The sequence below is a fragment of the Eptatretus burgeri genome, chromosome 8 (genome assembly GCF_056783735.1).
Source record: "Eptatretus burgeri isolate ZD-2024b chromosome 8, Ebu_testis_v1, whole genome shotgun sequence".
NCBI classification, from domain to species: Eukaryota; Metazoa; Chordata; class Myxini; order Myxiniformes; family Myxinidae; genus Eptatretus; species Eptatretus burgeri.
The window spans coordinates 61535989-61559800 of NC_140968.1; the positions used below are offsets into that span (position 1 = coordinate 61535989).

Consider the following 23812-nt stretch of genomic DNA (forward strand, 5'->3'; position numbering starts at 1 on the left):
ATTCTCAAAGCAAACATCACATCAGTGGTGCTCTTTCCTGGCATAAACCCATATTGCTGCTCACAGATCATCACCTCTCCTCTCAACCGAGCTTCCACTACTCTTTCCCACAACTTCATGGTGTGGCTTAACAACTTTATCCCTCTGTAATTTCCACAGCTCTGCACATCACCCTTATTCTTGAAAATCGGAACCAGCACACTTAATCTCCACTCCTCCGGCATCCTCTCACTTTCCAAGACTTTATTAAACAATCTGGTTAACAACCCCACTGCCATCTCTCCTAAGCACTTCCATGCCTCCACTGGTATACCATCTGGGCCAACCGCCTTTCCACTTTTCATCTTCTTCATAGCAGTCCTCACTTCATCCTTACTGATCCACCCCACTTCCAGATTCACTATCTCCACCTCTTCCAACCTTCTCTCTCTCTCATTTTCTTCATTCATCAGCTCCTCAAAGTACTCCATCCACCTTCTCAACACACTCTCCTCGCTCGTCAGCACATTCCCATTTGCGTCCTTTATCACCCTAACCTGCAGCACATCCTTCCCAGCTCGGTCCCTCTGTCTTGCCAATCGGTATAAATCCTTTTCCCCTTCTTTTGTATCCAACTTCTCATACAGCTCGTCATATGCCTTTTCCTTGGCCTTAGCCACCTCTCTTTTTGCTTTTCGACGCCACTCCTTGTACTCCTGCCGACTTTCTTCATCTCTCTGACTATCCCACTTCTTTTTCGCCAACCCCTTCTTCCTTATACTTTCCTGTACTTCCTCATTCCACCACCAAGTCTCCTTATCTTCCTTCCTCTGTCCAGATGTCACACCAAGTACCTTCCGAGCTATCTCCCTCACAACTTCTGCTGTCGTTGCCCAATCATCCCACCCATCTTTACCACCATCCAACGCCGGTCTCACCTCCTCCCTAAATTTCACGCAACAGTCTTCCTCCTTCAGCTTCCACCATCTGGTCCTTGGTTCAGCCCTCGCTCTCTTCCTCAACCTCACCTCTAAAGTCATCCTACAGACCACCAATCGATGCTGTCGAGCTACACTCTCCCCTGCCACAACCTTACAGTCACTAATCTCTTTCAGGTTGCATCTCCTACTTAAGATGTAATCCACCTGTGTGCACTTTCCTCCACTCTTGTATGTCACCCTGTGTTCCTCCTTCTTCTTGAAATACGTGTTTACCACTGCCATTTCCATTCTTTTTGCAAACTCTACCACCATTTGCCCTTCCACATTTCTCTTGTTGAGACCGTACCTCCCCATCACCTCCTCATCCTCTTTATTCCCTTCCCCAACATGTCCATTGAAATCTGCTCCAATCACCACTCTTTCATCCTTGGATACACTCTCCACCACTTCATCTAACTCACTCCAGAAATCTTCTTTATATTCCATCTCACACCCCATATGTGGGGCATATGCACTGATGACATTCATCATCACCCCTTCAATTTCCAACTTCACACTCATCACTCGGTCAGACACCCTCCTCACCTCCAATACCCTCTTGACATGATCTTCCTTCAGGATTATCCCGCCACCATTTCTCCTCCCATCCACACCATGGTAGAACAGTTTGAAACCACCTCCAATGCTCCTCGCCTTACTCCCCATCCACTTGGTCTCTTGTACACACAGTATGTCCACCTTTCTTCTCTCCATCATATCAGCCAACTCTCGCCCTTTGCCAGTCATCGTCCCAACATTCAGAGTTCCAACTCTCACCTCCACACTTCTACCCTTCCCCCTCTCCCACTGCCTCCGGACTCGCCTTCCCCGTCTCCTTCTCCTCCTTCGCCCAGCAGTAGCACAATTTCCACTGGTACCCTGTTGACCACCGGTCCCGGTGGCGGTCGTTGGTAACCCGGGCCTCGACTGATCTGGTATGGAAATTCGTTTTGTTGTCCGAATAATGATTTGGCATAGGTTTTTACGCCGGATGCCCTTCCTGACGCAAACCTGGTCACCTCTTACGACAGACAGGGATATGGTACACCTATTCTAACCGGGGCATACACTGGGCCCAGTACACTGGTACTCATTTCGCCGACCTCGGAAGGATGACAGGCTGAGTCAACCCCCTGGTGTATTCGACTTGGTTTATATATATATATATATATATATATATATATATATATATATATATATATATATATATATATATATATATATATATATATATATATATATATATATATATATATATATATATATATATATATATATATATATATATATATATATATATATATATATATATATATATATATATATATATATATATATATATATATATATATATATATATATATATATATATATATATATATATATATATATATATATATATATATATATATATATATATATATATATATATATATATATATATATATATATATATATATATACATATATATATATACACATATTATATATTGTTTGGTTGCAAGGTGCTGTTGTTGACTGCCATCTCCACACTTGGATGGGTTTCAGGAGATGGAACGGAGATCTACAAGGTCCTGAAGTATCCACCTCTGTTAGCGTGTGTGTATCATATTTGTCACGTATAATGTGTATAATGACATATCAATATGTGTGTAATGTGTACAATATATCATATTAATATGTGTGCGTAATATAATCACACATCAAGATGTATAATATTATGTTCATGAGTGGGGGGGGGGGGGGTTAGATATTCTCATGGAGAAGATAGGAATGTATCGAGTAACATCGTTTGTGTACAAGTAGTTAACCATCTTAATGTGCAAGTGGGGAATCGTCAGCTTACGAATTGTCTTGGTTGCATGTGTGCCATACATGGGGTAGTGCGTGGTTACAATTAGTTGGGGATTGTGGTTAAGGAAAGTGTGTGTATAACTTCTATGTCAACTTCTACTGGGGTGGGAGAGGGGGTGGAGGGAGGAGGGGCGTCTGAGGAGAAATGGAGAAGAGGACTGTTGAGGTCTGGAGAGAAAGTGTTCTGAGGGAATAGAGTGAGGAAAAGAGGTCTTCCTGCCTGCCTGCACCTCTCTTTGCCCTGTGCCCGTTTTGTCTGCCCATGTGCTTCGTCTCCTCCTCGTCACTCTTCATCACCTGGCTCGTCCCCGCTGCTGCCAGAGCTGAGTCCCCTGTTTCCCCCCCCCCCTTTCCTCCATCTGAGTCTGTTCAATATTTCGAATTGAATGGAGTGAGGTGCCTTAGTTTCTTTCGATTCGTTTTACATAATTATTTATTACATGCATTCCCTTCCTTCCCTCCAAACTCACCATCATCCTCCATTGCGATTACATCATCCCAGGTCCCATCATCCCCATCAGCGAGCTGAAAGGGAGTGAGCCGGGTTTGGAGATTCGTGAGGAGGTTAGAATCGGAACCTCTCATTCCTGAGCGATCGAGCCAGGAAGCGGGTGCGTTGTCTATCCAGGCCATGTTTGAACAATTTATGGTACAAATTAATAAAAGTAGTGAACGAATGGATAAATTGCGTGAAAAAAATAGGTGAGACTAAAACAGAAAATAAAGAACGAAGAGATAGAATGGAAGAAAAAAATGAATAAAAATAGTGAGAAAAAGAATAAAATGGGTGAAGAAATGAATAAAAATAATGAAATTTTAGTGGTGCAGTTAGGGCCGAGGGGCATGGATTAAAAATGGAATGGTAGGTTGGTTTAACTTTGGGGACACAGGAGGGAACATGTTTGATAAATAATAATGGCCTGGAAGAACATCACGCCGTTGTGAATGTCGATTTGTTCCAGTGGAAAGAGACTGTCCATGTGACGTGCAGGTTTGAGGAGTTAGGCTCCATGGTGTGCGAGGCTACCTCGGGGGTTTGCAGTATGGCACTCCTGGGTGCATGGTTCGACCTGGCAGGGGTTCTTATGGCGCTCCGGGGACCGTCAGGGTGCGACGTGGCACCGGCTCCGAGGTTTGTGCAGGCGTCCGAACCTGAGCTGGCGAGCCAGGTGTCTGAGCCTGTGACGTGTGGAGCAGTGGGCAAGCCTGCTCATGGTGGGAGCGAGGCCAGACCGCTGGTGTGCGGGTTCAAGCTTGCCCTGGAGAGCGAGGCTGATTCCATCGTCGGATGTGAGCTGGTGTCGGCGGAGGATGTATCGGTTTCCGGGGTGCTCGTGATGGACCCTGTCGGGGTCGACTCAGTGCCTGGAGTTGTCACTCCGCGGCATGCAGGGTGTGTTTTGGCTGCCATGCGGAAGCGGGTAAGAAAGAAGTTTAACGGTAGGGCATTGAGAAAGACACAGGCCAATATGGGCCTGTGTCAGTTGGAGCACCAATTGGAATTTGTTGATGCACGTGCTTGTTCATGTCCTGGAGGAGCTGTGAATCATGAGCAGCTGGCGACTCATGAAAAAGGAGAAAAGTGGGAGGAGCAGGAGACTCAATGCCAGCAGCAGCTGAAGGAGGGGGGGGGGCAAAAAAGCCCAATAACAGGGTCAGAGTTATAGAGTGCAGCTGTGTTTGGAAATACGAGGCCAGGAATTTTAATTTAAAATTTAAATGGGAAATTATTTTAAAGCAGCTTTCTTGGGAGTTGGTATCAAGGCTGCAGGATTTGGACAAAGGGAGGTTAAGGGGGTTGGCCTTGTGGGAAATTGCCCCCTTTGGCGATTGGGTTGGGCCAGGCAGTTGGGGAGCTACACTGGCAAAATTTGGACGTGGGGTCTGACCACGAGTGCTGTGGCACAACCCGGGCCCCACGGGCAATGTGGCGGAGTGTGGCATCCTCCATCCATCGGGTGCCATCCGAGCGAGAGTCTCGGGCCGGTGGGGTCAGTGAGACCTCTGGTGCACCATGAGGACCAAGAGGGGGGAGTGTGCAGGTTGCGCTTTGGTGGCGGCACCACTCAGGGTCAGTGAGAGCCTGATTAAGTGACCGGCCACACATGCAGCCTGACCCTCTCATTGAGGCTCTGGGACAGCCAGCATGTGGCAACCTGCCATGCTGTGCTGGTCTATGGACGTGGGTCGATCTTCATGGACTGGGTATGAGTACAGCCCACCTGACAACACTGGAGCATCTGTGGGACGCTATGGAGTGTTTGGGAAAGGCCCGGAGAGGCCTGTATAACCTTCCATAGATGGTCCACTATGATTTATGGGCTTTCACTTTGGGAAGACAGCCCTGGGTTTTAATTGGCAGCAACAGGCACTGCTGGTATTTAATGTGCTCTCTGGTGGTAATTTGGATTTAATGAATTTACCCTTTCCCGATTGTCAGGACTTGCCAGGTTTTGCTATTGTGGGTATGCAGGTGAGTTGGGGAATTGGTATGGGTGACGGCAAGAGTGTACATGAGAGCCAAGCATGGGGATTGGGTAGAAAGGATTAAAATGTGTGTCTTGCAAATTCAGAATTGTGTTTTGTTTGATTGTATGTGATTATTTGTGTGGACGCAGTTCGGTGCACCATAGAGTGTATTGCAGCTGTTGGAAATTGTATGGCAACTGGGGAGGAATCATTGCACGTCAGGTTTTTGGGTGGGGAAGTGGTGTATGTTTGCAGGTACAGTAGATCAGGCTCTCAGGGAGAGTGAGGGATGTGAAGCTCCGCTTTGCCCTATCTCCGGTAACCCAACATGTGACTGGGTATGGGAAACCCGCAGGGTGGAGGGTCGGTTAGGTCGGCCATGGGACAGAGGACTACTGAAAACCATGGAAAGCTGCAGAAGGGCAATGGGTAATCCCCTCCAGCAGGGTTGTGTAGAAAAAGGAGCTGTTGTGGTGCGGGTGGGGGGCGAGGGGGGGCAAGGATGGGGAGTCCATGGTTTCCCTCAATTTGGGACTTTGTCCTGTGGGCACGCACACACTGCTACTCCTCCACCGTCACAGTTTCGGACCTCCTCACTGTCGAGTTGAGGGCCACACCTGCAGTTTTTTTAAAGACGAAGCCATGGCGTTGCAGAGAATTTGATGATGGTTGTTGTTGTTGTTGTTGTGACTGAGGGGATGGTGTATGAATGTGGGAATATTCTACTCAGTCCCATGCGACTTGATATATGCTATGAAGGACAGGTAGCCCATGATATTGGCTAGGTAGTTGCTAAATTGGGTGTTTGGGCTCAACTGACAGCTGGAGCAGGTAACATCCACTGGGGGACGTGGTCAGGGAGTGTGCGGTTTGATTGGTAAACTGAAAGTCATTAAAGGTAGGCCTGTTTGTGTTTTAGCCAGCCAATTCTCTCCCCACCCCAGGATATCAGAGCGAGGAGTCAAGAGGGAAGACGACTGAACATATAAAAAGTGTAAATTTTTGAATTTTCCTTGAAACTAATGGGTAAGGTGAGTTAGCTACGGCTTGCTTCCCACAGCCCTCCTGATTTATTTTGTTCAGGTTAATTAGATGCGAGTCTGCAAGAGTGAAGGCTGGGGCTGTTGCCCCTGCAGTAAATCTTGCAGGAGCTGTGGGGTTTTTTTTGGGGGGGAAGGGGGCTGTGTTACATTTCTGTGGGTGGGGGGTTAGATATTACCATAGAGCAGATAGGAATGTATAGAGTAGCATGGTCCATGTACGATTAAGTTTGCCATCTCGATGTCAAAGTAAGGAAATATCAGCTGAAGAATTGTCTTGTTCGCATGTGCACCACACACTATACAGGGAGTGTTGCATGGTATCAATTAGTTAAGGAAAGTGCGTGTATAATTTCCATGTCAAACACTACTTGGGGGGGGGGTGCCAGGAGACTCGGCATGAGAGCAAGGGGAGGAGCGTTTGTCACCTCCCAGGGGGCGAAGCTATGGATCTCCTCAAAGGGACGGAGCGTTGCTACGAGAGAGGAGAGGGAGGAGCCTAATCAGGCAGTTGGTAGGGGGGTTGGTCTGAGGAGAACTGGAGGAGAGGACTGTTGAGGTCTGGAGAGAAAATGTTCTGAAGGAAATGAGTTTGAGGAAAGGTGGTCATCCTTTCCTCACACACTTTCCCACCCTCAAATCTCTTAATATCAGTTTTAATTTCCTCATTTAAACCCCCCCTTCCCCTGAGTGGGGGAGGCCAATGGGCCGACCACATGCCTTGTGGTTGCAGCAAGTTGATCAGCATCTCAAGGAGATGGGGGATGGCCAGGCGGAGGCCCCTGGAGTACCGGCGGAAAGTGGACGCAGTGACACGCTGCTCCGCGCATACCTTATCTGACCCCCCCCCCCCCTTTTCCCCAATTATTTTGCAAATGCCATCAAAATTGGCAATCTCAACCACAAGCAGCAGATTATGTCTTCCACAATTCAGTTCCAGATCAAATTACCACACACAACATCATTGTGATTAAAACAGGATGCAAAATGCCCCACTGGAATAAACACACACTGACACATCACATGAAAATAAACAGGATGTGATCAAAAGTAAAAATGTGCAACTTAAATGGGAAAGAACTGCAAAACAAAAGCGCAAAGAGAAGTCACACATGGGAAAGAAGTAAGAAAACGGAAGAAAATAGAAAAAGGTATATGTTTTTTTTAGAAGAGGTCGGGGTGGAGGGGGCGGCCCTTGATGTGGGAAGCAGTACGAATGCAGAGCTGTTTGGCTTGTGGGGCAGAAAACATTATTTTGAAGAATGAGCAAGTTGACAGGAACACTGTGTGACAGGACAAACACCCCCTTTCCACGACTGCACAGATGCAGGACACAGTGCAAGCATGCAGGCACTTTGCACAAGGACAGACATGAGCACGAGGAGTATGTTCGATGAAGGAACAAAAATTACAACATCAACTTTACACGAAGAGTCCAATTTCACGATAAAAATCAACTTTATAACAACATTACAATGGGTAAACTTCAATGCATAATACGAACAGCTACTGGGTTATGTTAACAATGAATTTGAGCAAAATATTACGATCGTGAGGGTGCAGCGATCCATATCCAAAAATGCAAATTTTTACGAGATAGTAAAACTATTATGTACTCAGTGGGTTACACAAACACGTTATGTGGACAAAGTCACACATGCAAATCAGCACTTTCCAACACGTAGAATCTTCTTAAACAACCGTCTAGTTTTTGCATCCACTATTCTTGGCAAGGGACGATTAAACAATGCAGGTGTTAATATTAATAATAATGGGTACATAAACCTCCAAAGCATTTACACGCATTGACAAAACAGTTTGAACTAGAAGGGCACTCGAAAGAGCGCATACCTCCGCCACGTAATACCTGATCCACGAGAACATACGGGGCCCAATCAATGCATTATTGAAATATCCTGCACAGAGACAAACAAACAAACAAAGACAGAAAGGGGTGAAAACACAACCTCTTTCACCTTCGGTGGCGGAGGTAATAAATTGCATTAAGAATCCACCAGGAAACAAGAAATTGGTGTTTCATTATCCCCAAGATCTTTGCGTCCAGCTGAAGATGAGTGATTGGGGTGTCACCAACATCGAACATCATGCATTAACAATGAAATGCAATGAAACAAACACCCAGACGAATGATGAGAGGGATTCAAATCGTTTCTGATACAATTACACCAAGCAGCTTGTATCCAACAGTGTTAGTCTGCACTGCATTACGGACTGTTATGACAGATCCCTTTGGAAAATGACAACCACATGACCAGGCCACAAATACCTTTTTTTGTAATAATCACCTGGTCCAAAACAAACATGCATCACATGTCAATACTGGCCAACAATAGAAAACAAAGTGAAGAAAGATTTTGAGATCAAAACTGAAGGCGACTTGCTCAATAATAAAACATCAATACCACAACGAGCAAGGAATGCAGGGCAAAAATCTCACCGATGTTGTACGAGCAATCATTCCTCTCCTGCTTGATGCAAAGAGATGGAATCTGCATCGGTGACATAGGTGAGCCGGAACCGACGAGCATCGGGTGATGCTGAACTCCTGCCACGTAGCTCGGATCGTGAAACTCCTGCTTGAAGGTTACTGGAGAGGGAAACGAGCCGGGAAGAGGCTCAGACACCTGGCGGTTAAAAGGTGATCGGGGCTCACGAGGCTGTCCCAAAGAATAGGCTGAACAGGGCTGTGTTATATGCCGCTGGAACCTGTAAGACAGAAACCAAAATCAATTGGATGAAAGGCACAACAGGAATAAAACAATGCTCTCTTTACCACTGCTCCATGCCAAAGGGATACATCAAAGGGCAACAGTTTACAAATCATATGATGGAGCCTTATGGACCAGGAATGACAGCATTGCTGTGGCACAAATTTGTTCATTTGTGCCACAACTAGGCTGGAACAACGCAAGTCAATAGATTCTCATATTGAATGAGATATAAGAGATACTTGCACAGTTAACATTATGATACATATTTTGCATTCCTGAATATATAAACAAAAATGGTTCCAAGTTGATCTGTCACCAAAACCACCAACAAAAACCAATACAAGATACAAGCATTTCATCAAATAATGTAAATAATCCAGAAAAGTACAAGACATTATGACGATATTATATGTGCTTCCACTGTGAATGAAAATAATACAAGTACATCACAGCATGAAAACCTTATAGATTTGCATAACTATTGAAATAACCTGGTGGCATAATGGTTAGAGCATCCACTACGAGTCTGGCAGATGGAAGGTTGGAATCCCGGCCAAGTTATACCAAAAACTAAAAATGATACATGCTGCTTCCCTGCTTGACGCTGAACATTTAAACGAAGCGAGCACGGAAAAAAACCCCATCGGTTGGCATCCCTGGAGAGGAGGAAATTTCAACATTACTGTATTGGCATAGTCTGTCAACCCCTCTATGCCCCCCCCCCACCAAAAAAACTTCTTGTTCATCAAGTTAAATGCCATAATGGTCCTAGATTGAGCAGTTTGGTGGTACAGCAGGTAAATCCATGTTGAGTAGTCCTAAATTTAAATTGCTACTCGGGGTGCAGATTTCTGCACCCTGGGTTGGAATGGCGACCTCTCCAGTGTAGATTCTTAACCATTCATGACTTGTCACGAGTTCCACAATGCTGACAAATTAGACGGGGAATCCACCATCGCCACCACCCAAGGTTTACCTATCAGTGACATCTTCACCCAGAAACAGTCTTTAAAGGTGCAGTTACAAAATCAAAATATTGGGTTTATCTCGAATAATTTTAAAACTGTATAGAAGCAGTGGATGAAAAATTAAGTTGCACAGCGCTCAAAGGCAGGACAGCAAAGCAGAATAAAGGTCAATACCAAAGAAGCAATCGTATTTGTTTCATCCCACACCCCCTCAAAAGAGTATGTCAAACAAACAAAAATGTAGGTAGGGTTTCATGGGAGGGGGAGGGGAGTAGGAGGATTGAGAGTTCAATGTGGAGGAATGAAGCCAGAACAATGTGCATCACAGGGAAAAGATGAAGTATAGCATATGAAAAGGAAGCATTAGAACTTGTGCAATGAGGGCACAAGTACATACCGTCTGTCCTGAAAGAACGCATTCTCAGCATGTGGTAGGACTGTGCCAAAGGGTTGAGAGACAGGCCTGGGACTTGGCTGCCCTGCTATGGGACTGGGGGCAGAATGCAGCGGCCCAAGAGCTGAACAGATGGTATTGGGCTGTTGATGGTGGGTTAATGGAGAGCAGGATGTTCCACAGTCACCACCGAGATTGTCAGCAACACCCTGCTGGTAGGCGCTGGTGGAGGAAACAATGTTCACTTCAATGACGCTTTGCAAGAAGAGTCACAATGGAAGCAGAACGGTTGAATATGTCTCACCGAAAACGATTTACTTTATGGCTCGAAAAATCTGAACAAACGCAAAACAACCAGAACGACCAAACAACCACAAAATTAATATGGACCATTTACATATGGAAGCAACAATAACGTCACTAACTGAGATATATTGTCGTGCAAGCATGAGAGAAGTTTGTTATAAAATGAGACATATATAAGCATTTGTTTTTCTTAATCTTTTGCCAATTCGGATACTTTTATATCGAAAAATAAAGAAGATTAGCATTTCTTGAACTATTGCAAGTATCCCATTCCAATTACTTTTTGAACTACCTCGTAGTGTTGGCCTACCTAGGGCTATAGAGGCAGGGCTCACTGTAAGACAGGCTCTGGGGGCTGCTGTGATTGCAGGCTCTAATGGCACCTTCACAGTCACCCTCTTTCTTGACCTTGACTGGGACATAGAAATCCGCTGCAAATCACAAGACGGAGACACCTCGTCATTCTTTCACAAATATTGTCACTTATTCCCAATTCCAAAGCATATCCGAAAACTACGCCAAAGTAGGTCTTAGTTTTATTCGAATATGCTATAGATGATAATCTGAACAAAGACGAAGGCAGACATAAATAAAAACTTATTCGCCCAGATCTTGAATTTACAAAAATAAAAGTCACTAACCTATCATTAAATAAATAAATAAATAAATAGATTAAAAAAAAAAATTATTCTCTGATTGCATAGAAGACCAACCTATCTATGGTCTCATTTATGGGACCAACAAGGTAAACAGCAACATGTTTATAAACGTGCCATTCCGTACCGTCATGAAGTTAACTTTTCACAAACTAAGCTGTCTGCATATGGAAGGCAGGCCGACATACCCTTACAGATGCCTTGGATGAAGAGGGAAGAATGTCGAGCAAATAGAGTTATCAGACTTGAAATAAAATAATAAATTTCGACTTTTAACGGCCTAAAATTATCGAGCTTGAAATACGACTTTTGTCTGTTTGCAATCAATTTCTACATAATTACGCAGAAATACTTTGCAAATTCTTTAAATGATATATAGTCAGCTCGTATGCATTCATTGCAATAAAATGGTTTGTTTTTGCTCGAGATTTTCCAGCTGGGAAATGTCATCTGTGTCTCGAGGGTTGGCAAAAGCACTGCCAAATGGCTGCAAAAATCCTTTTTCAGTGGGATACTAATAAGCAATTCAAAAGGACTGCCTTCAAAATGTAGGCCAAAGAACCAATACATTTCAACACCGGAGGAGAGATCAGACTCATTTCAAAGACTTTCCATACTTGTCCAGTCGATCGAACGGATGCTTATAATTGTTTTTGAACCATCTGAAGCCACATTACATTTTATCGGTGACACCAAGCAAAGCCATATTATCCACACAGAACAACAGCACAATTACCGCAAGCATGGCCCCCCCAAGAATATTACGTCATGAACATGTAATATCATCGAGAACTGTGTGAAGTTAAGAACACGATGTAAAATGAGCCAGTTTTGTTTAAACTTTTCATAATTTGCTTGCCGCTTAATTATGATAATGATAAATGGTAGCATTATTACGACTCGATGATCATTTATACCACCACTATATCAATTAAACCAGAAGAAACCAAGTTGTGCAGTTCGAAACCAATAAAGGTTAAAACAAAAGAAACAACTAAATTACACCAATAAATTATAATGATATAAATAATACGATTTCCCTTCTACGGAACTTCGATGCAGGAGGTGGTCATTCGGGCCATCCATTATGCACGATGGTTGCCAACATATTACATATATTTTTTTAACAACCACCACCATAATTTTGTTTGTACATAAGCATCGAGAACCATGACCATTGCAATTAAAATAAATGAATAAACTAAAAACCAAGTGATGATCAATGAAAAAAGTGATGATCAAAATAAAAGCAAAGGAAATAATAATCAATATATATCAACAGCAATGAGTAGGGGGAGAAATGATTTGGAATAAGGATCAAATACAGCTATTATTTTCATTCCAGTAATCGACTTATTTCCAATATAACAGCTAATGGTTCAAAGCAAGTCAAATTTTGAATCTGAATCGACAAGATATTAATAGATAATGAAAATGTATTGAAATGGGTAAAGAATGGAATGGATAAACTGGTATTATAGTGTTTGTGAGTGTTCAGACTTGGCTGATTGCTGGTTTTCAAACAGCGATGAAACAGCCACATGCGCAGCAAACAAACACGCCTTCTCAAAGCCACCATGGCACAGCAAACTGCAATCCTGAGCTCTACAAAGCGGTGGGCATTAAAGGAACAGTGAATGAAAGTACTTTTGAAGAGGAGAACGCTGACCGCGATGGGCCTTTGATCGACACGGTCCTCAAACGCGAACGCACAACTGGCAACCAGACCGCCAATGTCATCACAGACTGGGACAACACTACAGGAAGCAATTTTAGCTTTCAACACAAGCACTCATTCAAAACTTGATGACATGAGCACCAAACCACTACATACACAAATCACTATCCGCCATTGAAAGCACATCATGCCCGATTATATTCAAATTCATGGCCGCGACAAGCCGTGCTCACGCATTCAGAATTGAAATACAAATTGCAAACAAACCCACATTATTAGCAGTAGAAACTGCACAAGCTTACCAATTTGATCTAAAGGCCAGTATTGTTTCACTTCTGGTACAAATGTTTTAGATCCAACTCAAGTTAAGCTCCACACACTCCATATGCTTCTGCCCTGCTGACCTGCACTTAAGAGTTGTAAAAAGTAATACTCAATTACAGCTTACGAGAAAAGATACAACTGTGCAAGCTTCACTAAGCCATCATGCCTTAATCACTTCTTACAGACATGCTCCGAAAATCTCCGAGATGAAACACAAGCTCCAATTACAGTAGTTTTAAATAAATCAAGTGCCAACTTCTAAAAACTCTGAACAGGTTCCTGTTTCATTATGCCAGCAAGCATCATGAAAAAGAATTAATAAGATTATTCCATAATCCGAGTTATAAAAAGGCTCACTGTAATTAATATTTTTCTTGCAGTTCAGAACGACAAAGTGCTCAAAATGCATGCACGACAGCAAACGCCTTACATCAGCCGTTAACAAGGCCACGACAGACAGGCCCCAGATAAGCCAGTCCTGAAACACCAGGCATCCCACGCTCCCGCGCGGCGCTGTAGTGCGTGCGGCCATTACGAGCACTCATTAAGTTACAGTGACGGGAATGCTTCGTGGTCTCATCGTAACAGAGCTGGTGCAGAACCGTTTGAAGAGAAAGCATACAATTTGTCAGTCTTTTGCATTGGCCAGGAAAGAAGGTCAAAGCCTTGCAGGAAATAGATATCATTTTTATACAACAGTTTAATCTATCAATATAATTAGAAATCATGATACGTGATAGAGACCAGAAAAATGGACTAAAAAATTGTCTCTGGAGGCCACAAAAAGCAAATGGCAATTGGAAATAATTACAAGTGAGGACTTCAGGTCAACATGAGCAAATTTGGGTCAGATGTAGATAGATCTGTGTTCGCAACAATTAAAATGTGAAGATGAAGGAGGAACACTCAGCACCATCAAGGCTGGCCTTCATTGACAGACAATTTGAATAGATTTTCTCAACTAATAGATGGGAAAACAATGCATGATAACCACATTGGCAAGCAAAATAAAGCCGACATTTCGGGCGTTAACCCTTCATCAGAGCAAGGGCCTTGGGTAAACACGAGTTGCTTTTGTCGTCCGATACATATCCTTTCAGGGTCAAAGTAAACCATAAATGAAAGTTAGTCTTCGAGTTGTATATTTAGGCAAAACATCAAGGGGGAGGGTGGGATTGGGGAGAATATTTTTTGCAGCACTTTCAAGGTCAGCATGTGCACGTGGGGCACATTAGCATCACCTTCATGAAATAACTTCAATGTGATTTAAGTGAAGATAGAGAAAATTAAAACGACACAATCAAACAAACCAAGTACCCAATAAAGCTGCTGTCATTGTAACCATCTCTGGCACTCTGGGACTGTTTTGCAGCCAAGGAAATGGAAACACATCGCCATGGGTCATTAACCCTGTAGCACAATCACACTAGAAAGAACACTGTTACAGTATTCCCAGAGCCCATCAAATTGCTGGCTGTTGAGCAATAATAATGATAATAATAATAATAATAATAGTAATAATAATAATAATGGAATAATAAAAATGAGCATCCGTGGATACAAACAACGTGTGGCCTACACAAAAGTTAAAACAACTTTCTTACTCTTTTGCCAGTACCAGGAATAAGAGCATCATATGTGTGGCGCCTACAGCAGGCTGAAAACCCGGTTTATGAATGGGTTCTAAGAGTTGTGAGTTTCAAGCCCCGCAGTGAATTGAGCTGAGGTACTCGTGTTACAATGAGTTCATTCACAGCCCTGCTGGCAGCAAAGACAGAGTTGGAGGGGGGGGAGGCCCTTGCTCGTGCAATGGCATGAACACTGCCTGACAAAATGGTCAGGAATGGGGTCGGTTTTAAACAGCATCAAAACTGAAACTCCATTCATTAAAAGCATTCCTAAAGGAAATACAGGTAGAAGGAGCACATTTCACTTCTTTACAGCATGACCAATGTTGAGTGACATTTTGGGATCAAAATGAATGACAAACTGAATAAAAGTAGATCAGAATACCATTTGTGTTGTCCTCTGAAATAAACTGGTTGCATTCAATTACACTTACAAGGAGGCTTCTTGGAATGCTTTGACAAAGCCAAACTGTATCCAACAATCATGCTCGTGTGACGACACACACGCCTCACTTTCACACGCATTCATGTCCCAGATATACACAAGACAAAATGGCGGATATGGAGAAAAATCAAACTACCAACAACATAGATTGTATCACTGAGGAGAATGTGACGACAAGACATGGGGAATATAATATAATATAATTCAGGCAAAACAACAAATATCCACACTTACAGTTCTCAGCTTGGAAATCAGGCACAAACTGCTCGTCTTCATCTGGGACTTTGGCTGCAAAATGAGGGAAAGAACAGCCCTGTGACATTGCTGTGTGTCATGCCAGCACGAGCCCCACATCCCACCCACCCCACGTACGTACCGACTCGGAGAAAAAAAAATCCTAACCACCAAGTGCAAAATTACTGAATCAGTTCAATCCCTCCCCTCTCTGTGCAAATACATTATTATTATTATTATTATTATTAGTTTTGCATCGATTAATAAAACTGCACAACAGCTTTAAAACAAGCAAACACGACATTGCTTCATGTGGGAAAAGTCTAGGAACCAAAATATCACGGTATTGTAATAAAGGTGTTTTTTTTGTTTGTTTGTTTTTTCTCATCACTCATGAAACAACATTTCAAATTCAAAACTTGAAGTACGACTGGGCTCATGAAACATTTCCATTGTAATCTGAACAAACTGAGAAAAACAAATAATAAATCACGAGCCATTGAGATTTTATTAACTCATTTTCTCATCACTCATTGGAGTCAGACCAAAAGAATGAAGACAACAACCCAAAGGGGCAGCACATATTGAAACACCCAATTTAAGGGCCTGGTGATGCAAGATGCAGATAAAATAAATGACAAACTGTGAGGAGATTTAATTAACAGATGGTTGGTGTGTTCGCAGCAGAAACGTTCGAAAAAATCCAGTCAATGTCAGAAAGACAAACGCCCACCTTCGGCGAGCCAAGCTTCTTGCAGGAGCCTCAGATCTTGGAAAAGTTCTGAGTACAAAGAAAATAAACGGAAAGCAGCATGAGGGGCACAGAGCACTTGGCTTCGTTAGTAGGCCAACCTTTATGAAGGGTTGTGTACATCTACCGAGAGCGTAGTCAATATATCATGCCAACCTTCGGAGTCGTGTGCCAAATCGCTGTGTCCTGAATCTACAAACATCTTCTTGCGCTCCGACAGCGATGACCGCTCTTGCAAGGCGGGTTCTGGAATCTAGAACCGGGGAGGAATCATGATGCGGAACCAGGGGAATGGGGACATCAATATTGACTTGGGAATCGACTCATCTTTTCTACCTCGTTAACCCCATCACTTGTAGTTTACAGCGTTTCACCCCCTCCTCTGCCCTCTTTTACCGTCATTCATTTCCTTGGTTATTGCGTCCAACTGTCAGTTCGCTGCCCTTTTTACTCCGTCACCTCGCTCTTGCGGAGTAAATAAATTTAACCAAGACCTAAATGTACATTCTTATTCATCGGCGCACAAAGCACACTTAGCACACTTACCACGACTGCCACGTAAGGCACTTCTTGATCATAATAACCATCCATCGTGTCCTCTCCGGCGTGGGCTGGCCGGCTGGAGCCCTGCGGAACATGGGAGCTTCGTATGCCATCGGCTCATCGACACGGCGCGACAATAAGTACGTGCGCATTGGAATCAAGAACGTACACGAGTCGAATACCCGTTTTAAACCCGTCGGTGATATATTTTATTATGAATGGTCGCGCGCGCGTGAATGAACCTGACGCTGACGCAACGAGCTCCATTCACAAAAAAAAAAACAAATAAATAAATAAATAAATAAAATACATTCACAATGACTCCACAATCAGCACCGCGCCCCAGGGCTCGGTCTGTCATTCACGGGCTGCCTCTTGTCGGATCGCCTCGGAGATCAACACGGGACATCGAGAGCCGTAACATTGGGTAGAACGACGACGCCATTTGTGAAATCTTACGGCGCCTTCAGCCCTGACCACGTCCTGAAATCCGAGCAGAGCCGCGCTGCTCGGTCCGGCGGGGAAGGGAGCTCTTTCAACAGCATGCGACGCTCTGGGTGTGCGAGGTGTGTGCTCGCCTTGCACGTACCTTGCCGGGAAAAGCGCGATGCGTCAGCTCCTCGGTCGCGCACTCGCACTGAGGCGACGTCAATGCAGGAAAAAGAGCGAAGGGCGGCGAAAACGGAGTAAACTAAATAGTTCAGAAACGTTAGCTCTGAGCGCCCCCCCAAAAACCACCCCACCGAGACCCGCGCTCCAGGATGATGCACAGCCGCATTCCCATTGGCTGCGTTCATGACCCCGCCTCCGCAAGGCGTCACGTGACCGGCGCAGCCCATTTAAAACGTCCGACAACACTTTGAAGGCGTCACTTTCCGCCGATGATCGGTGATTGGTGTGACGTTGGTCAGTGTAATGATTCGGCCAATCGGTTTCAAGACTCCTTGGTACAACTGATCCGATTCATTCACAAAAAGTAAGGGGTGGGGGCCTGACTGAACGTCATTGATAAATATGTTGTTGGTTCAGCTCGTGTGAGCGACGCAGCGCCCGAGGGGTTCTGTAAAAGCGATGTTGTGCGCTTGTGCATACTATTTGTATTCTTTCAGTCCTGCCAAAACAGTTTTGTTGCCAAGGCCGACACTGGGTGGTTTGCCATTGCCTTCCCGGCAATAGCTATAGCAGGAATTTTAAATTAATTTGTCTTTGCAAAGGACACCGTGGGATCTTCAAAATCGATCAACTAATTCCAGCAGAAGGGACACAGTTTAACGCCTATCCAAGGGACGGGACATCCAGAGAGGTATCACTATCCAGTTTAACGCCTATCACGCTGCTTGACAGTCTACAGCTAGGTCGGGACTCGAACCCAGTCTAGAGAGCTTCGAGGCGAGAGTGGATACCTCGTAGCCATCCTGCACATACTGTGTGAAGTTGAATTTGTTCCATTTAATGTTAAACTATAGATCCGGTATGGTCCCTGCACTTTATGTATTCGTTGCGCTGTCCAAACAGGTTCAGATCAGCAATACGCTGGGCTGTTTGCGGTTGCGTTCCCAACAGTAGTCGTGGATAAGCATTTAGCCCTCAGCCTGGTGTTGGCCTAGTGGTTAGGGTGGTGGCTTGGGATCCGAGGGTCCTGAGTTCAAGCTCTGTTGGCCGCTGAATTCATACACCAGGTGGTTGACTCAGACTGTCATCCTTCCGAGGTCTGCGAAATGAGTACCAGTGTGTATTGGTAGAGGGGCACTGCATCAGCGACCCAGTCGTGCTTCCAAGAAATGATAGCTACCTTGGCAGCTAAGCTGCCATACGCAAGAAGAAGATTTGGCCAGCCATTCTATGAGCACCTGAAGATCCAGGGCTGGATTTAGGCATGGGCAAGCTGGGCAGTTGCCCAGGGGCCTCCACAACCAGGAAGCCTCCACATATTTCATGAAAAAAATTGTAAGGAAAATGTATTTGTGAGTGCCTGAATGGTAGTTGGTAGTTAGTGGAACAGATATAAGATATTCATCTTATCTCATTCTCTATTTTATAAAGAAGTTCAGATTCTTTGTTCTTGAAAAATATACTATATGGATGACTGTAAATATGTCTTGTCACCTTTTTAGTATTCTAAGGGAGGGTGGGCCTCCACTACTGAAGGCTGCACAGGGGCTACCACATGTCTAAATCCGGCCCTGCTAAGATCTTAAATTTATATAAACGAGTGCTAATATATGAGACTTCCAACTTATCGTCTCTGTCATGACGATGGACTCGAATGAATTCACATTGCCGGACCAACTGTCGGATTTATTAACGCATACGCACAACATGTACAAGCCAGATGAATACAACCAGTATGAGGAGCAATACACTGAGAATAGCTCAAACAAATTTTGTAAGTGGCTCACGAATACTCAAATGGCACGTCATATGATTATCAAAGAATATAGTCCTTCAGTTTTGGGGCAAGGCCCTGGTGCGCTGTGATCTGCGGCTCAGAGGTTGAGGAGATGGGGAGTTCTCAGCACTTGAAGGTTGTGTTAGTGCCATGCCCACAGTTCTCTGAGCTTCCTCTGAAGGAATGCTCAATTCTCCCAACGTCCGGAAGTGGGAGAATGGTCACTGGTTCAGAGGAAGATTTCCGCAGATATCGCCTGTTGTGGCGGTAGGATCTACCATTGGCTGCGGTAAATAGGTACGACCTTGGTGCAGAACGTTTCCTAGATACGACAGGTATCCAGCCCTGTCTGGTCTTGCCATGGGCATCACCTATTGGAGGTCCATGAAAGGTTTCGCCCCTCTATCATATAATTTGGTTTACAGATTCTGATGGTCCTGGAGCTGCTGACGAGCATTTGACATGACACCTGGCTGGATGGAGGCTTTTACTGTACACAGGTAACTTATCCTTCAGCCTGCTGTTTATCAAGAGTTGAGCTGGAGAGAGTGTCACTGCTAATAGGAGAGTTGCAGTCGGCAAGGATTGCTGGTTGAATGTCAGGCCCGTGTTCATGTGCCTTTCACAAAGCCTGTTTCATTTCCTGAATCATATGCTCAGCTTGACCGTTGGATTGCGGATATGTTTGGGATGAGGTTGTGAATGTTACACCTCATTCGTGTCCAAAGCCATTAATTTCTGCGCTACCAAAGGGAACATTGTCAGCGAATACCTCATCCGGAATGCCATGGCAGGAAAAGTTCGCTTTCATTTCTGAAATGACTGAGGTAGCTGTGAGCCCATTTCGCTGTGACACCTCAGAATGTTTTGAGAAGTTGTCCACCAGGATGAGATAGTCTTTTCCACTGAGGTGAAATATGTATCAACACCCAGCTTCTGCCATGGGTGGTCAGGGACGCTGTGCGAGCTGAGTGGCTTTTTCTGATTGGCAAGCTGAAATCTTGCGCAGACCCCACACTCAGCAACACGTGATTCCATGTCTCTTGACATGCCTGGCCAGTATAAGACAGGTATTGCACGCGTCATGCACTTCCCAGGTCCTACATGCCCTTTGTGAATTAGAGAAAGCATGTCATGTTGCATCGCAGTTGGAAGGATGATCCACTCACCACAGAACAACAAACCTTCAGACTGATTGATTTTCTCCATAACAGGCCAAAATGGTTTCACCATCAGAGCCACTCTGGCTCGATGTGCAGGCCAGCCTTGTGTGATGGTAGTGCTGAGCTGTTGAAGCGCTGGATCACATGATGTCTCACGTTGCAGTACCCTCATTCTGCTAGTGCTGACTGGAAGCTCAGTGACCAAACGATGTATGCAAAGGTGTATGTCACCTTCCAGTGTCTAATTATGCAGAGGCAAACTATATGACACTGGTGAGTGTGTCTGCGATGTATAAATTCTTTCCTTGGATGTACTGCAACGACACAGTGTATCGGAGAAGGCGAAGCATCATGAGCTGAAGTCTGGGCAAGAGCAAGTGCAGTGGCTTCTTGACTTTCGTCACCAGCGGCTTGTGGTCAGTGTGTACGGTCATGTCAAACCCGTAGATGTCCTGATGAAAATGCTCTGCCCCCAATACAAATCCAAGAAGCTCCTTCTCTATCTGGGCATCGTTCTGTTCATCAGGTGTTAGAGACAGAGAGGCATATGCTCCAGTATGCCCTTTCTGCACCAGACATGTGCCCAACCCAGCTGAGGATGCATCAGTTTGAAGGACTGACAGCTTTGCAGGGTCAAAGAACTGCAACACGGAACACTTGGTGATTGAGGTTTTCAACAGCTGGTATGCTGCATCATGGTCTCCATGCCACTCACAGGCTTCCTCTTTCTTTAGCAGCCAATGGAATAGCGTTGTGATGGTTGACATGTTGAGTATGAACTGACCGAGGTAGTTGACTACACCTAAAACTCACTGCAGCTCCAGCCATTACTGAGGAGGAGGCAGTTCCAACACGGCTTGCACCTTGTCTTCATCCGGGTGGACACTAGCAGAGGTGAGGACATGACCCATGTATTTTACCTCTGCAACCTTCCACTGGATCTTGTTTGGGTTAAATTTGACCTTTTTTCGTGCCCGGTCTAATACCATGCGTGCAATGGTGTCGTGCTCAGCAGGGGTGGGTTGCAGCAAGAATCATGTCATCTGCGATGCAGAAGACTCCATCAATATCTCCAAATGTGCTCTCATTCCTCTTCTGGAGTACTTCACTGGCTGATATGACACAGAATGGGAAACTGTTAAAACAACTATGCCCCAGAAGAGAATTAAAAGTGCACCTGAAGGCACTCTGCTGATCTAATTGAACCTGCCAGAAAAAAAGTCCTTTTGGTCAAATATACTGAAGACCTTCTTTCTGACGAGTTCACCCATGACTTCTTCTGGTGTCGGGATGGTGTAGTGCTAATGCTTCATGGCCTTGTTGAGATTCCTGGGGTCAAGACACAATCACGATTTATCTTTCTTCTCGACAATGACTAGATTATGCACCCAGTCGTTCAGTCCACCCACCTTTGAAATTATGCCCTGTGCCTCTGTGTCAGGCAATTTGACCTTCAAGTGCTTGTGTCGGCTGAGAGGCCCGCGATGAGGAGGCTCGATGACTGGCTGAATGGACGGTTCCTCCTCAATGTGGTATGGTGTGTCAAACTTCCCAAGGCCAGTGAACAAATCTGCAGTCAGCCTGGAACTTGTCTCGTGTAAGGTCAGACTGCGGTGAAGCCACTGATCTCACAGCCTCATCAGACAGAAAGTGACTGTTGGGGCCCTTCTCGATAAGACCCATGCATGTCGACGCATGAAGACTGAGAATTGAAGGCGCATTGGTGTCGACCACATTGAAGTCGAAGCACCCCATCGAAGACCCCGCAGTGCACTGTAGCTTGGCCACTCGATGATGAGGGGCAGTGCTCCCACTGTAGCTCTTCAATAGGATCGTCGAGTCAATAGTTTTAACTGGTTTCTCCATGAAATCCAATATTCAGCAAAGAAGTCTTGATACCTGTGCTCGGGAGTCACCCTCCACCTTAATCCTATGGCCATTGATGTTGATGTTTGCAAACCAAGACACATCTGGCTTTATGACCTGCATATCTCTACCAGCAGCATGAACATACCATCAATGTACAAGTCACTAAGAGACAGCAGCTCGGTCGGCACAGCGCTCGTTGCCAATGCATGAACACTCATGGATTGTTGGCAGACCTCTGCAAAATGGTTCTGCTTTTTTACGGTTCCTGCAGCTTTCCCCAAAGGCAGGACATTGGTGAGGTTGATGAATACTCCCACAGTTCTCACAGTTTTGGGTGTCCTTCTTGTCTATGGTCGACCCAGGCTTGGGCACAAAGAGACCTTTGCCAACAGACTTGAGACTGCGGTGCCCTTGGCTGCGAATTGAGCCAATGACTTGGGAGAGTCCGGTGGAAGCGGCCGATGTGGTAGTCAACCTCATGGCCCTGGCATGCGACCTACTCGACTCAGCAGCCAAACAGAGGTTATCGCTTTTTTATAAAGTCAGTCTCAGATGCTCTTTTAAGGTGAAGTTGTGCATCCAAAAATGATTTTATCCCTGATCATGTTATCATTCTCGGCGAATTCATATACCTTCACCATGATGCGCAGCTTGTTCAAGTATGACTCGAATGACTGACCTTCAGACTCAGCAAATTCACAGAACTTGAATCGCTCATGGACAAGGTTCTTCCGCTGGTTGCAGTACATGTTGAATGCCTCTTTGTTGGTTTTGAATATCTTCGAAGCAACCACTGACTTGAATGGGAGGGTTCTCAAATATATCCACAGCCATGGGCGTCCGCAGAAAAAAATGCAGGGGGGGGCAATGTTATCCTGAGATCGCCGTGTGAAGTGTGAAGACATCTTTTTGCTCAGATTACTGTAAATAACAGAACAAAATGTTAACAATTCTTCAGGTAGAAGACACGATTGATCGATTGTCATGATATTTGGCGTAGAAGATAGTGTTTTTTCGTTCATTCCTTCTTTGTTGCGGCTATTTATTTTATTTCATTAACAAAACATGCTAATTTTCTACGTTGGATTTTATACAAAATAATCAAACTAAATGCTCTTGATTTGATTGTTATAGAGTCTGGGGAAGACCAGTGTATTAAATTTGTATTGTTACGTTAACCTCATTTTTCTTATTTTTCAGGAATGTGAAATGGATATCAGGAGGTTCTTTAGAAAACGTAAGTCTGATGACGCTGACAACAATCAAGACACCCTGGGTACATCGGAGACGCATGTTGAACCAGCAGAGCAGCGCAGAGGGGGACATTACAAGCAGTTACTCACAGCAACCAATCAGATGCCATCCCAAACACCACTTGCGAAAGTGGCCAATGACTTGCCTCATCATCTG

General features: G+C 44.6%; 1 protein-coding gene across 4 annotated transcripts in view; it reads right to left on the minus strand.

Moving 5' to 3' along the window:
• LOC147021855 (ETS translocation variant 1-like) overlaps window positions 1-17754 on the minus strand; it is a 38061-nt gene extending 20307 nt beyond the window's left edge. Inside the window, exons 1-8 of one of the 4 annotated variants that reach the window (XM_085892272.1) lie at window positions 17571-17754; window positions 16985-17065; window positions 16595-16691; window positions 16421-16468; window positions 15688-15741; window positions 11033-11153; window positions 10420-10638; window positions 8781-9049 (exon numbers count right to left, since the gene is read on the minus strand). In XM_085892272.1, coding sequence (XP_085748398.1) covers window positions 8781-9049; window positions 10420-10638; window positions 11033-11153; window positions 15688-15741; window positions 16421-16468; window positions 16595-16691; window positions 16985-17029 — 853 coding nt within the window. In that variant the 5' untranslated portion in view covers window positions 17030-17065; window positions 17571-17754. Of the gene's footprint in view, window positions 1-8780; window positions 9050-10419; window positions 10639-11032; window positions 11154-15687; window positions 15742-16420; window positions 16469-16594; window positions 16692-16984; window positions 17066-17291; window positions 17420-17440; window positions 17461-17570 lie in introns of those variants that run through there. The other 3 variants (XM_085892273.1, XM_085892271.1, XM_085892270.1) reach the window with 3 other exon arrangements.
• Window positions 17755-23812: the final 6058 nt, after the last annotated feature.